General features: G+C 44.6%; 1 protein-coding gene across 1 annotated transcript; it reads left to right on the top strand.

Annotated features, from left to right (window-relative positions):
- Positions 1-245: 245 nt before the first annotated feature.
- On the top strand, positions 246-6,978 carry taf3 (TAF3 RNA polymerase II, TATA box binding protein (TBP)-associated facto). Its single transcript, XM_030096047.1, has 7 exons — positions 246-596; positions 1,401-1,643; positions 2,845-4,703; positions 4,788-4,870; positions 5,022-5,295; positions 5,428-5,534; positions 6,607-6,978. Exons 1-7 carry the CDS (start codon positions 431-433, stop codon positions 6,719-6,721), a joined length of 2,847 nt encoding a protein of 948 aa, XP_029951907.1. The 5' UTR covers positions 246-430; the 3' UTR covers positions 6,722-6,978.
- Positions 6,979-13,117: the final 6,139 nt, after the last annotated feature.

Below are 13,117 nucleotides of genomic sequence, written 5' to 3'. Positions count from 1 at the left end.
TTCTCGTGAGCAGAGCCATCCTTTATTTGTTCCCATGTGAACACTCTTCGAGAAGTCTGGAGCTCGTCCTTGTCGATTCTGACCTTGGTGATCATACCACTGCTTTAAACAGCTGACATGTCGCGGTGTTGGTAACATGCTACCAGCGCGGCCTCCTGCGTCTCTGCGGACGCTCGTGAGCCGCTCCGACACCTCCTCGGCGGGTGGGCAGGCGCGTTCTTCTGCGCATGCGCAGCCGAGGTTTCGGGGATGGGTCTATCGATGGAAACAAGATGGCGACTCTGGCAAAAGCGCCAATATATTTACTGAAGTAGATGTCCAAAATTAACCGCGATAGTCGGCCACCTCCGAACCTCAGCGGGGTTCCGTGAAACATGAAGACCGGAGGCATGTTTCTCAAGAGGAATTGACCGGGATTAAAGTCGGCGAGATGTGCGAGAGCTATGCCCGCTCGCTGCTGCGTGTTTCGGTGGCGCAGATCTGCCAGGCTCTGGGCTGGGATGCGGTTCAGGTCACTGCCTGCGATCTGCTGTCCGATGTGCTGCATCGGTACATCCAGCAACTGGCCAGGGTCTGCCATCGGTACTCCGAGCTGTGTAAGTGCCCCGTTTGCTCCTCTGATCACTTTTTTAACCCGTAAAGCTGAAGTGGGGGCTCACGTTGTTGTTGACGGGCGCCCCCTAGCAAAGGTTGATGTGTCAAAAAGTACAGGAGCTGCTCCTCTACGTATTGTTTTCAGTGGAGTCCAGCAGGGTCACTCTGTGTCAGGTCAGCACAGGGTTCCCACACATCGTGTGTTTAATGGAAATCATGCCAATGTGTCCAGAAAACTGCGTGTTCTGATACAAACAAGGATCCTAAAGGTTATAGCACATTTGTGAGTCTCACTTGGAAACCAGCGCAAGTCCATAGTGACAGACTCTTAATGCCAAATGTATTTATTTCTGTTCTGTTCCTTTAAACTATTAGTCTTCCACAAGTGAAAAAAAAACATGGTTACATAGTTGTAAAATTGTTAGAAAATATTTTTTGTTCTTTTTAATATGTAATGCTCATGTAATAAAACCCTTTCACCCACAGATTCCAAGTTCTGCCAAAGAAACAGTGGGATTACTTAAAATTAGAAAACGATCACCAGTAACCATCATCATCAAACATCGTGATTGATTATCAGAAGAATCATTTTTAATAATCAGACAGTCTGACCTATTAATAGTTGTGACAGTGGTTGATTTGGTTCTAAATTTCTCAGAATTGAATTTGTTTAACTATGCTTCTTGTTAAGGCATTTATTTCCAGTCTGATCACTGTTATTCAGTCAAACTCCGCCTGTTTTATATAGTTAGTCAAAGACGCAATATACAGAGTATAACGGATTGTTTTGTCTTTTTACATTATAGACGGAAGAACGGATCCGGTCCTGGACGATGTCAGCCAGGCCTTCAGACTGCTGGGAGTGAGCCTGAGTGAACTGGAGGACTACGTCCATAACCTGGAACCGGTGCCATTCGTCCATCAAACGCCACTCTTCCCAGTCAGCAAAAACAATGTACTGCAGTTTCCTCAGCCGGGAGTCCGAGATGCAGAGGAACGCAAGGATTACATTCCAGATTACATGCCTCCCCTGGTCTCCCTACAAGAAGGTCAGTATGTGTAGTGTCCTGGAGTTGTGGTCACAGCCGGTACACCAGATTTGTAGAGTTGAAACTTATGTTGAACAATTTGTTAGTGTAAATGTGCATATTTTAAAATCATTTTTCTTGCCAGTTTTCATTAAAACTTTGCCAATTACACAAGAAAGTTATGTGTTAACAAATAAATGAGAAGCAGAATTGAGCTACATCTGCATATAAAACAATCACCAGATATTCAGTGCACATCTCTCCATGATGCTATAGACTTATGGTAAAATAAAATTCCCCGCAGTCTGTTTACTTTGAATGTATTTCTATGAATATGCCAAATGTCAATATGTGGTATCAGATGAACGTGTTAGAATTTGATGCAATAATGTTTTACATATATTTTACCATCAAAGACCATCAAGGCTCGCCTCTCATGCTGTCGTACACGGTGTCAACATGTCAAAAGACTTGCAGATGTGGACATGAAACGCATCGTCTTTCAAAATGAGCACACTGAAAAGATTTTCCAACTATCTCAATGAGAACATTCATGTTATATATGTTATATTTGCTTTCTTAGAAAACTGTAAAAATGTCCTCCTTCAGCAGCAATTGATAAGACTTTCACTGAAAGATTGAAGTACAGCCTCTTTCAGCTATCAGAATGTTTCTGTTGTTTCATATTGGTTGGATTTGAATATTTTGGATTTTGGAGACATTTAATTTAAGGCCTACATCGTCTGACTGTGGTAATATGCTTGAAACATGAGTAATTTTCCAGTTTATAAAGTATCTGTACATTAGTATTTTTGTACATTTGCTGCTTGTTATATCTTTTTCTTGGAGATCAGTGAGCTCAGATGACGTGCTGGAATCATTCAGTGTCATTCACTATGACCCAGCAGCAGTTCAGCCTCTTCAGCTCACAGAGTGCAATAATGAAAATGAAACTGAAGATTCAGAAAGTAATCGAATGCATTGCATACATGTAACAGTTACTTTCATTTTCTCTTCAGACTTTTTTAATATTTAAAACCTATTTAAAACCTTTAAAAAAAACCATAGTTCAATAATAATTTGTTACAAATTGTTCATAAAGCACTTAATTAAATTTGTTGAGAAGCTGCACAGAAAGGATGTGCACATGTTTTGTTGCAGAAGACAACTGTTGATGTTGAAACTGAAAGTGTTTGTGACATTTTTGTTCTTCTGCTTTTAGAAGAAGAGGAGGAAGAGGTCCCTCCTGACATGGGGACCTCAGCTGAAGCTATGCAGGTGGCGCTGGAGGAAGATGACGAGGAAATCGATGAAGATGAAACCGTCAACGACGAGAATCATCCGCTAAAAAGACACCTGGATAGTCCCGATGCAGCTATGGGCATGATGCCCACCTCCAAGAGACCGCGCATGTACCCTGGCCTCAGCCCCGAGTGGGGGGTTGAGCCCAGGGAGCCCCTCACCTCCCTCAACCCTCAGCGCGTTCCCCCCGGCATGCTGCCTTCTCACGACAGCCTCGACCCCCTGTCACCCGAAATGCCATCCGGGACGTTGCCTTCCTTCAGACCTCAGCCTGTAATACCAAAACACTCGGATCAAAAGGGCCTGACCACTCCAGGAAGAAAGCCTAAGGTCTCCTCCCCTGGCAGGCAGCGGACTAAATCCCCCAAAGGGGTCATTCCCGTTCCGGTGGTGGGGAGTCCCATCCACTCTCCCAAACCGTCGAAGGAGAAGAAGAAATCCCCGGGGAGGACGAAAAGTCCGAAAAGCCCCAAGAGTCCAAAGATGAGTTCTGCTAAAGCTTGTCAACCCCAGAGCAAGACAGATATCGTGCCTAAGCTGCCGCTGTCTTCTCTGAGTGAGAGGATGGGCAAAGAGAACATCCACATGCGGCAGAATCTAGAAGACCGCGAGATCGCCGAGGGCACGTTTAAGAAACTGGAGCCCGATAATACGGCCATCGACGACTCCATCGATGCCGTGATTGCCAGAGCTTGTGCCGAGCGGGAGCCTGACCCCTTCGCCTTTTCTTCGGGCTCCGATTCCGACAGCAACGGGTTCTCCAGCCCCAGGAGGCTGACCATCATGGAGCCGCCGACACCCAAAGGCCCCATGGGCGCCGGGAACTTCATCAAAGACACGTCGACGCCTCTTCACCTGCAGACGCACCCGGGCCTGGGAAACTGGACCATGGATGACTCCATCAATGAGGTGATTAGGAAGGTCAACCAGGGGGGTCCGTCCGCCCCGCCGCCCCCGCCTCAGAGCCAAATGGAGTACGTGTCGTCGGGGTCCGCCTCGCCTCCCACCCCCGAGCCTCTGCTCAAGGTGTTCGAGGAGAAGAACAAGGTGGTGTCGCCGGTAGACATCAAGAAGAAGCTGAAGAAAGAGCTGAAAACCAAGATGAAGAAGAAGGAGAAAGACAAGCCGAAAGACAAGGAGCGGGAAAAGGAGAAGGACAAAGACAAGTCCAAGCTCAAAGAGAAGAACAAGGACAAGAACAGGGATAAAAACAAGGACTTTTCCAAGGATGCGAAGATGCCCTGGAAGGAGTTCGGAGCGAAGGAAGACGACCACTTTGTTCCGCGAGACTTCCCCCTGCCTGAAGGCTCCCTCAAGATTAAATCAAGAGACGGAGACGTCCCCAAGAAAGAGAAGGAGAAAGAGAAACACAAAGACAAGAAGAAAGATAAGGAGAAAAATAAAAAGGACAAAGACAAACGGGACAAAGGCAAAGAGAGGAGCAAGGAAGATAAGCAGAAGTCCTCGTTGTCCTCGTTCTCTCTGAGCGAAATGCCACCCCTGTTCAGCCCCTCCACCTGCCTGCGCATCCCCTCCATACTGACCCCTCTGCCTCCCATCCTCCAGGACAAGGAGGTGAAGAGCAAGGAGAAGGACAAGAAGAAGGACAAGAAGGAGAAGAAGAAGAAGAAAGATAAGGAGAAGGACAAGGAGCGGGAGAAGGCCAAAGAGAAGGAGAGGGAGAAGGAGGAGAAGCGGAAAGAAAAGGAGCGGGAGAAAGAGAAGCGAGATAAAGAGAGAGAAAAAGAGAAGGAGAAGGAGAGGATCCGCTTGGAAAAGGTAAATTTTACTGCTGCTGTTGTGATTCTGCGTTATGTGTGTTTGTAGCTCCACTAAAAATGTTTGTCTTTCTTGTGTCTTCAGGTGAAATCGGACACTTCGGCTGCCGTACCTTCGCCGGTCATCCCCAGACTGACCCTCCGAGTGGGAGCAGGCCAGGACAAGATGTAAGGACAGACGACGCCCGCCTTCACTTACAACTTCTTTTTCTCTCTCTCCTTTTTTTCTTTTCAATTTTGCATCGTTGTTACTTAAATGTATGCTATTTACTGGAATATTTATGCGTCTGTCTTCTTCCCTCTGCCTCTCCGTCTCCAGTGTTATCAGCAAAGTGGTTCCAAACTCGGAACCCAAGACGCCGGCGCCCAAGATCCCGGCCGCCAAGTCGGGGCCCGGGAGTCGTGCTCGCACGCCCCCGCTGCCGCCCGTGCTCACCCCAGTCATGCCCAGCCTGCCGCCGCCCCCCTCCCCCCTCCCACCTGTCCTTCCCCCGTCGTCCTCCATGCTGGCCCCGCCCCCTATGACTCCCACGCCCGTCGCCACCAAGACGCCGGTCCGCAGCGTGGTGACGGAGACTGTCAGTACTTACGTGGTAAGTGTCTGTCCGGCAGTCCCGCCCGGCCTGATTCTTCGGATCTCCCCTTTCCCATGAGCGCTCTGTGCTGTTGGTGTGAAAGCCGGTTGGTGGGTGGTTGTGTCGCTGAAGCTCTCGTCTTCCTCCCAGATTGTAGACGAATGGGGAAACCAGATCTGGATTTGTCCCGGCTGCAACAAAGCTGACGACGGCAGTCCCATGATCGGCTGTGACGACTGTGACGACTGGTATCACTGGTGAGAGTTTTACTAAACCGTATCTCCACCCTTTAATCCTTTTTAATGTCTCGCTCTCTTTTTTTTCCTGTTGAATAATTCGAACTTCTTGACAGAGTCTTGTATTTGTGGCTTGTTGTTGGACGTCGACTGTGCCGCAAAATTGAAACAATAGAAAATAGTCACAAAAAAAACATTTTGTTCTTTACTTCAAAGGGTTATATTTCAAAATAGTGCTACAAAACTCCTGGGCTGTGCTGAGTCATGTTCTGTCTTCAACATAACTGCTGCCCAATGACGTTTGATTTCCATTCTGTATGTCTGTGGACAAGAGAAGTCTGCCGACAGTTCAGAATAAAACCTCATCTCGTAAACCAAACTAGTGAAGACTTGCAGCATGTAGCTTCTGTATGTATGGTAGAAACACACACACCAAGAATAAATGATTGAATTAGGGAGATCCCCTTCCTGATTGGACATGAAGACACATTGAAGCAAAACATGGATGATAATTGTATGATCCCAGAACGTTTCTGACATTAAAATGTTGCATAGTTCTCATTTGACCAGTGAGAAATAAATTACTAGTGAAGGAGTAACACTGTACGGTTTCTGCATAATAAACAATTAGAGAGTAGATCCGTCTGAAACGGTTCAGCCTCAAAACTGGATGTCAATAAACTGGGAGTGTTTTTCATGACACAGAAATCCCATCGCATTGCAGCTACAAACAGATTTACATGGAAGCAGGGTCACAGTTTAGTCATCGTATCACAGCTGGAGTTTTCATTATTAACATGTTGTCTTCCTTCAAATCTCTGTTAGTGATGTAAATCAGCTTTTCTGTTTCCAGACCCAGATATTACCTTTATCTATTGCTCTAGCAGAAAATATTAAACCCACTTAACAATGAAAAAGCAAAACTGTGTAGGATTGTGTACTGATCACCTTCACACTGCTTGAAGTAGAAATGCTCTGTCAGCCACACTCAGGCTGTTTTATTTATTTATTTATTTATTTATTTTACCTAAGTTGAACTCTCTTCTCCTCCTTCTCCTCCTCTTCTTCTCTTCTTCTTCCCTGGTCTGCTCAGGCCCTGTGTCGGAATCCTAACGGCGCCTCCCGAGGACCAGCAGTGGTTCTGCGTTAAATGTGCCAGCAAGAAAAAGGACAAGAAACACAAGAAAAGAAAACATAAACCACACTGAGACTATGCAAAAAAAGCACATATTTTGGACTTTTGGACTAAAGCCATCACTTGAACACTTGTGGCACTGCTGTAAAAAAAAAAAAAATAATAATAAAGAAAAGCAAAGTGGCTGAATCGAACTTCCAATGAATTTTTTAATGATGTCAGCCATGATGCATTGTGAGTCGGTGAGGAAGAAAAAAAAAAAAAGAAAAAAGGATTGAACCAGCACATATTCAGCCTTAGTTTCTATATGGACTCTGTGGTTTTTTTCCCCCCTTTTCCTTCTGTAAATGTGTGCTTGTTGTTTGTTTTTTGGCTGTGCAGTCCTCTGAGATCATGACAGTTAAGTCTGTATTAGAACACAATGACACATTTGTGTGAGATCTGTGCTGGACTTTGTCACAAAGCAGAACAACACAACACCTGTCAACTTTATTTGTGTTTCCTCCGTATCAGGTCGACGAAAGAAATGATCGCCACGTCAAACATTTCTCCATTTTTTTTTTTTATTTTTTTTTTGCGCAATATCGTCAAACTGTCTCGTGTATATAATGATGACGGCATCAGGCATGTATAAATGTGTAAATACCAACTTCCAAGCCAAGTGCATTTTGTTCTTAGGATTCTGATTTGTTAAATCCATTTGCAGATATTGGTTTTTAAATGATTTCCTGTAATTTCTGTACATTTTTTAAAATTCAAAGTTTGTATTTTTATTTCCCCCACTCTTGCAGATTAGTCCTGGAGTTATACTGTAGCTGTGCTTGTAATGTAATTCATTTTTTTGCTGATATTTCCATATTAAAGATAAACAGTCTGTGCACTCGCAGACTTTAAAACTTAACATCCATGCCCACTGAAACTGTACGCAGATATTTCTGTTGGACTTCTCTGTGACCCCCCCTCTTTTATTTCAAACCCTCACGCAAATCTCCATATTTACCCTTTTTGTTTCATTAAAAGCTGTTATGATTTTTGAAGTTGCTCTATCAAAATAGATTGACGATATTTTTAACAAACTGCGTATCACACGTTGGCTTTTTGTCCATGCTGAATGTGTCCGCGCTTTTTCTCCCGCCGCGGTCCTGGTGATGCGTCGGGAGAGATTTGAGGACACTGCCGACTTGATTTTCTACACTTTACTAACTCTGGGGGAGTGCTTGAACCCCAGCACTGCCACAATGAAACCTATCCCGGAGATTCATGGTGCATTGTGGGGAGCAGACTTCTTTAAGTGGGTCTTGAAAAATGTCTCCTGGCGCCGGCTGCCGCAGATTTATGGTTGCTCTTCCCCCGGATCGCCACATGGTGTCATTATTATTGCACACAGACTGCAGGCTGCAGGAGAGACGAACAACACAGCAGCCCCATGTGAAATGTGCTGCTGCACCTTATGTATGGAAGACATGTAACAGGTGTCTCCGAGTTGTTGCATGAGGAATCTTCAAGCGGCTCTCGGGGTGACATTATAGATGATCGAGTGGCTTTAAATATGTTTTACGGTTCCCAAGAAGGTATTACAGGTACAGAGATATGTATCTTGCGCTCGTAAAACACGTTTCGTGGAGTTATCAGTAGAACGCGGGGTTTTATGGTGCATGCTCTGCAAGTCTGCCCTCATTTTTTTCCATTCTCTGAAGGGAAGTGCTTGTGCATGAAATGTCTGCAGGAAGAGCACTCGGCTCTTTTATCTGTTCCAGGAAGTGTCAGCGTACCGGTCGGCAAGTGACTCTGCATATACTGAACTCTGAAGGGTCTACATTTCAGGGAAAACCGAACAAGTTCGACTGTCAGTATTGTAGCATACCAAGAGACTATTTCAAGGCAAAGTCATTAAATTATTTATGTACAAGTAACAGTACTTAGAATTCAGTTTCTAACTGCGTGGTGTGGGGGGAAAGAGCTGCAGGGCTTGAGTGAGCTCTCAGGAAAACCCGACAAGAAACTGTTTCGAGAGCAGAATTGTTTATTTCTCACCTCTACGGAGCCCATACGAATGAGGACTTCTTTCTAAATGGAAAAAGCAGTTGTTTAAAAACGATACAATAATTGACAGAAAAGACACGATCCACAACAAGCTGTCATGAAATGGGCACAAGCAGTCTTGGACAGATAACCCCACTGTGCAAACAAAACTGCAGAGAGTTGGATTTATGTGAGAGCTGACGATACCTGTGGTTGTGTAGAATAAGTACAGAGTGCAGCAGAGAGACACATATGTAACAGTCCCCTATGACATACAGAGCGGTTCTTATTTGTCCCAAAATAACCCGCTAGGTTGAGCATACACCTTTTTCTGTATAGATGGATAATATTGCCATCCTTCTATTTTCTGTTGGCACTATTGCAGTCTTTGTTTTCCCATCCTCCACCCATCTTTCTCTTTAACCACTTCATACAGTTGAAGGTAACTGTGTGTCAGCGCTGACTCCAGACTGTCCATCATAGGGCAGAGAGACACACAGTCACAGAGTCACCAGCCCACTTCAAGCATCTGTTTGAACTGCGTGAGGAGCACACTGGAAGAACATGCAAACTCCACAAAGAAAAACCGACATCTAGACTCAAACCAGTCTATGTACATGATTCATGGCACCACCATGCTACTTCCTTTTTACAACACCTTTTGTCTTGAGCTGCTCGCTGGATCAGTGGTTTGTCTGAAAGTGAGAATAAGCACATTCGATTTCAGGCTTTCGGTCTGGAGATTTGCATGTTCTGCCTGTGTGTGCGTGTAATTTCTGTGGTTGCATCCTCTGGAAAACTACAACAGCACAAAAACACACACATAGGTCAAGTGGCGATTCTAAATTCCCAATGAATTGTCTCAGTGTTTGTCCTGTGATGGACCTGCATCCCATCCACGACTTCCAGCCTATCTACTGTACCTGATGCCTCCTGTGGGGTTATTTGTGTCAGTGTGTTCCAGCACGGCTCAGCTCGACTCAGCCTCAGTCGTTTTCCATCCCAATCAAATCCCACCTCTGTGCAAACATGTGACAGGCAGTGTTTCAAAAATGGCGGGTTGACTCTTCTGAACGAGTCGGTCTCGTATGGGAGAGATAGACAACAAGTGATCAACGTTAAACTTTACATTTATTCCGGCATGAAACTACAACAACAGATGAAATGGTTTCACCAAAGTCCTACATCTCCAGCTCCTCCATCGTCCTCTCCAGTCAACTCTGTTGGCTTCTCCTCAGCTGAGACAGAGGGTCCATCCTAAAAGCAGTCTGTCCCCTCAGTCCTCTGTGGTCCCAGTCCAGCTTCTCTCTAGTGTCCTGCCTTCATACATAGTATTTATAGTCCTTTCATCTTGATCTCCTCTTCTTATCACTTGGGTCAACCAGCAGGGTGTCCTCTGGGTTCCTCTTCACTCCAGGTGGTTGTCTCCATATGGTTCTCTCTACAGTTACATCAAAGCAAGTTCTCAGCAGAAGACCACCGGAGCACAACCTTATTTCCTTATCACTACATTCAAGCCCCTCTCTGTTGAGCAACGTTAATTCAAATAATCTTCGAACAGTACTGAAAAAGTATCTGGTATCAGGTACTAATACATAATGGAGACACTGAAAAACCAAGCCGAGGTGAGTACAGCTGAGTAAGTTTGAGTGGAAATGGGTCAGTCGAGGCGGCACCTTTGAAATGTAAAATATACATCAGCATCAACAAACACAACTGCATTTTTCAGCAGTTTTGATAGACATGAGGCTGTAAGCACTTAAACAGATAAACTGCTGTCTCAGGCCACTGAAACCAAATGCTCTGTATTTTATGTGGAAACCAGTGCTACAATATTTCGTAAATATAATTGTTATACATATATTTTAGAGGTATTTTCTAAATGTTCTGTCCTAATCATGGTTAAAAAAATCAAAGAATGAAAGAAAAACAGTTGATGTATTTCAGTTAAATCCTAAATGAAGGAAGTTTACAACAGCCAATCACTGATTCAGTCACTTCCCTTAATTGCCACACAGCGCAGCCTCAGAAACTATAATAAAGACCATTAATGCTTTCAGGTAATCTAACTTAGATATGAGCATTTCCCCGACATGGAAAGCACTCATTCACTTTTAAAAATGTGCCGAAAAGAAATCCTTTTATACGTCCACTTCTCTCTCCGCCTTTGTGTTTCTCCTCAAATGGAAATCTACTCAGTGTCTTCTGATAACACTGAATTAAAGAGGAAGTAGAAAAAAAGGATGTGTGTCCAAGGAAAAGGGAACTAAAGTGACTTCTGAACATGCAAAAAAGAGCTGACATTTCAATGTGGTGTAGCTTTTTTAAATCATATGAAAAGAAAATTGTTCATGCAAGCAATCGCAAAGAGCTAATCAACACAAAATTAGAGTATGTTAAATGTGTCATAAAGCACTCTCCGTTCAAACTGATTTGCAAATCAGCCAAGTCTGAACCCAAGGGTAATTTTTGGAGGGGAAAGAATAAGCTTTTATAACAATATTCTCCTCTGAGTGAGTCAAATCTTAACTGCTGAACTGTCGTTCAGTCAAAGCCGGTTGCTGCTGGGTCATAAATTTTACGGCACAGTGCCTGAGAGACAGAACTGTCTAACATAGAACAGATTACATCTGAACTTTGTATTAAATTAAATAAAACCCGTCCCTTTCGTCCAGATGCGCTGCTTCGTAAGCAGGAAGTGCCGCTTTTTTTTACCAGGTGATAACAATTAAAATTCCCATGCTGATTTCTGATCATTTTTAATCCTCCGGCGGTTCAACGCGTGCAAACAGCGACCGGCTGCAGCGCATGCAGCAGAGCGCAGTGTTCACCGAGCTGTGACTGTTTCAGTTTTAACCCACACAAACACAGACGGTATCAGTCTGGGTAAGATGGTCCCAGGGGGGCTTGCGAGTGGTAAAAAGGGAAAGGCAATGGGTACTTTCACTCATCCTCAGGCCACCTGCAGCTCTTTAAGCAGCCGCTGTTATTTTACTTAACACACGTGACTTCAAGCATGAGTGCTTTTTTATTTTCCAGCGCTGAAAAACAAAACAGTGCGGGATATGGCCAGAGACATCCTAACTGTGTGGAGTTCAGTGTACTTCAAACATATTCCATAAGTCCAACTCGCACCACTTTACCTTGTGTCTGCTACCTGCCTCCACTCTGAGGGATTAGCGCACACAGCATTATCATACCATACATTTTCAGCTCTCATGTGAAAGACTCTCGGCTGTTCAGAGCGGTACGTGACACCCCTGACTCTGACAGTCATGCTCAGCAGCAACACATCATAAAGAACTGGATTTCAACATCACTCTTTAAAATATTCATGGTAGCAGGAAAGAGCCGGGCTTGAAATGAAGAGGATTTGGTGCCATGATCAGAGAAAGTGGATCCCCTTCATGCAGGTCCTCTCAACTGTGATACCAGCACAAGCTGACATGACCCTGTTTCAGATGACTTTCCCACTTAATGTCATGTTAGTCTAATGAGATGCAACACCTATGGGAGGCTGAGTCCTAGATTCAATTCCTCTGAGGTTTTGTGATAGAATATTGTGATAAATGACTTCGATTTCCTTTTCTTTTCTTTTTTTCACTCGACGGCACGAAGGCGGCCAAATATTCAGTGTGAAAATCAACCCTGCTTGTCTTCTTAATAATACTAGACCGTTGGGCTTAGAATACAATTGGAATAATTGTGTTTGATACAAATTAAGATGTAGGACTGTGTGACAAAACGTTAACATTCATCTGTGGATGCGGTGGATGTGAGAGAAAACCACCTTCTTGCAGCCGGTGTGAACATTTTGTTCTATATGCAGTGGGCCAGCCCACAGGTGGGCCTCTACCATCAGCACAGGCAGCGAGGTGAACTTTCAGACACTGCAGGTGTTTCAGTCACAGCGTACACTGTGTGTAGAATGAAATACGTGACAATAAAGGCGGCTCTGTGACCTCTTCTGCTTTAACAAGTGATTATGCTGACTGATATGTTTCCCTTCATCCCAGTCTCCTTCGTAATATCGCCGGCTTACGGCCGTCCAAGAAGCCTGTGGTTCTGTCATCTGTCGGTTTATTATCAGCTGGGCGATAGAGAGTGTGTGACACGGCAGTGGAGTCTAATCCCGGTCCTCCAGGACCCGTTGGCCTGCATGTTTCAGATGTCTCCCTTCTTCAAAACATCTGATTAGAACGGGTAGCTTGTTATCGGGTTTACTGCAGAGCCTAATGATGACACACTCATATGATGGAACGGGAAGACATCAAACACACTGAAGCAGTGCATCTCCAGGTCCCAGATGAAACACCCCGGTTAACAATGTTTTTCTAGAGCATTTAGAGGCAATCAGTCATGACTGGCACCTTGTAATGATGATATCAGTTATCCTGTGTGTGGGCTTTAGTATAATGCTATTGGCAAAACTAATTTCGGAGGGGTC

This window comes from Salarias fasciatus, chromosome 7 (assembly GCF_902148845.1).
Source record: "Salarias fasciatus chromosome 7, fSalaFa1.1, whole genome shotgun sequence".
NCBI classification, from domain to species: domain Eukaryota; kingdom Metazoa; phylum Chordata; class Actinopteri; order Blenniiformes; family Blenniidae; genus Salarias; species Salarias fasciatus.
Note: the sequence above shows the minus strand (reverse complement) of the source record. Positions and strands in the feature narration are given on the sequence as shown.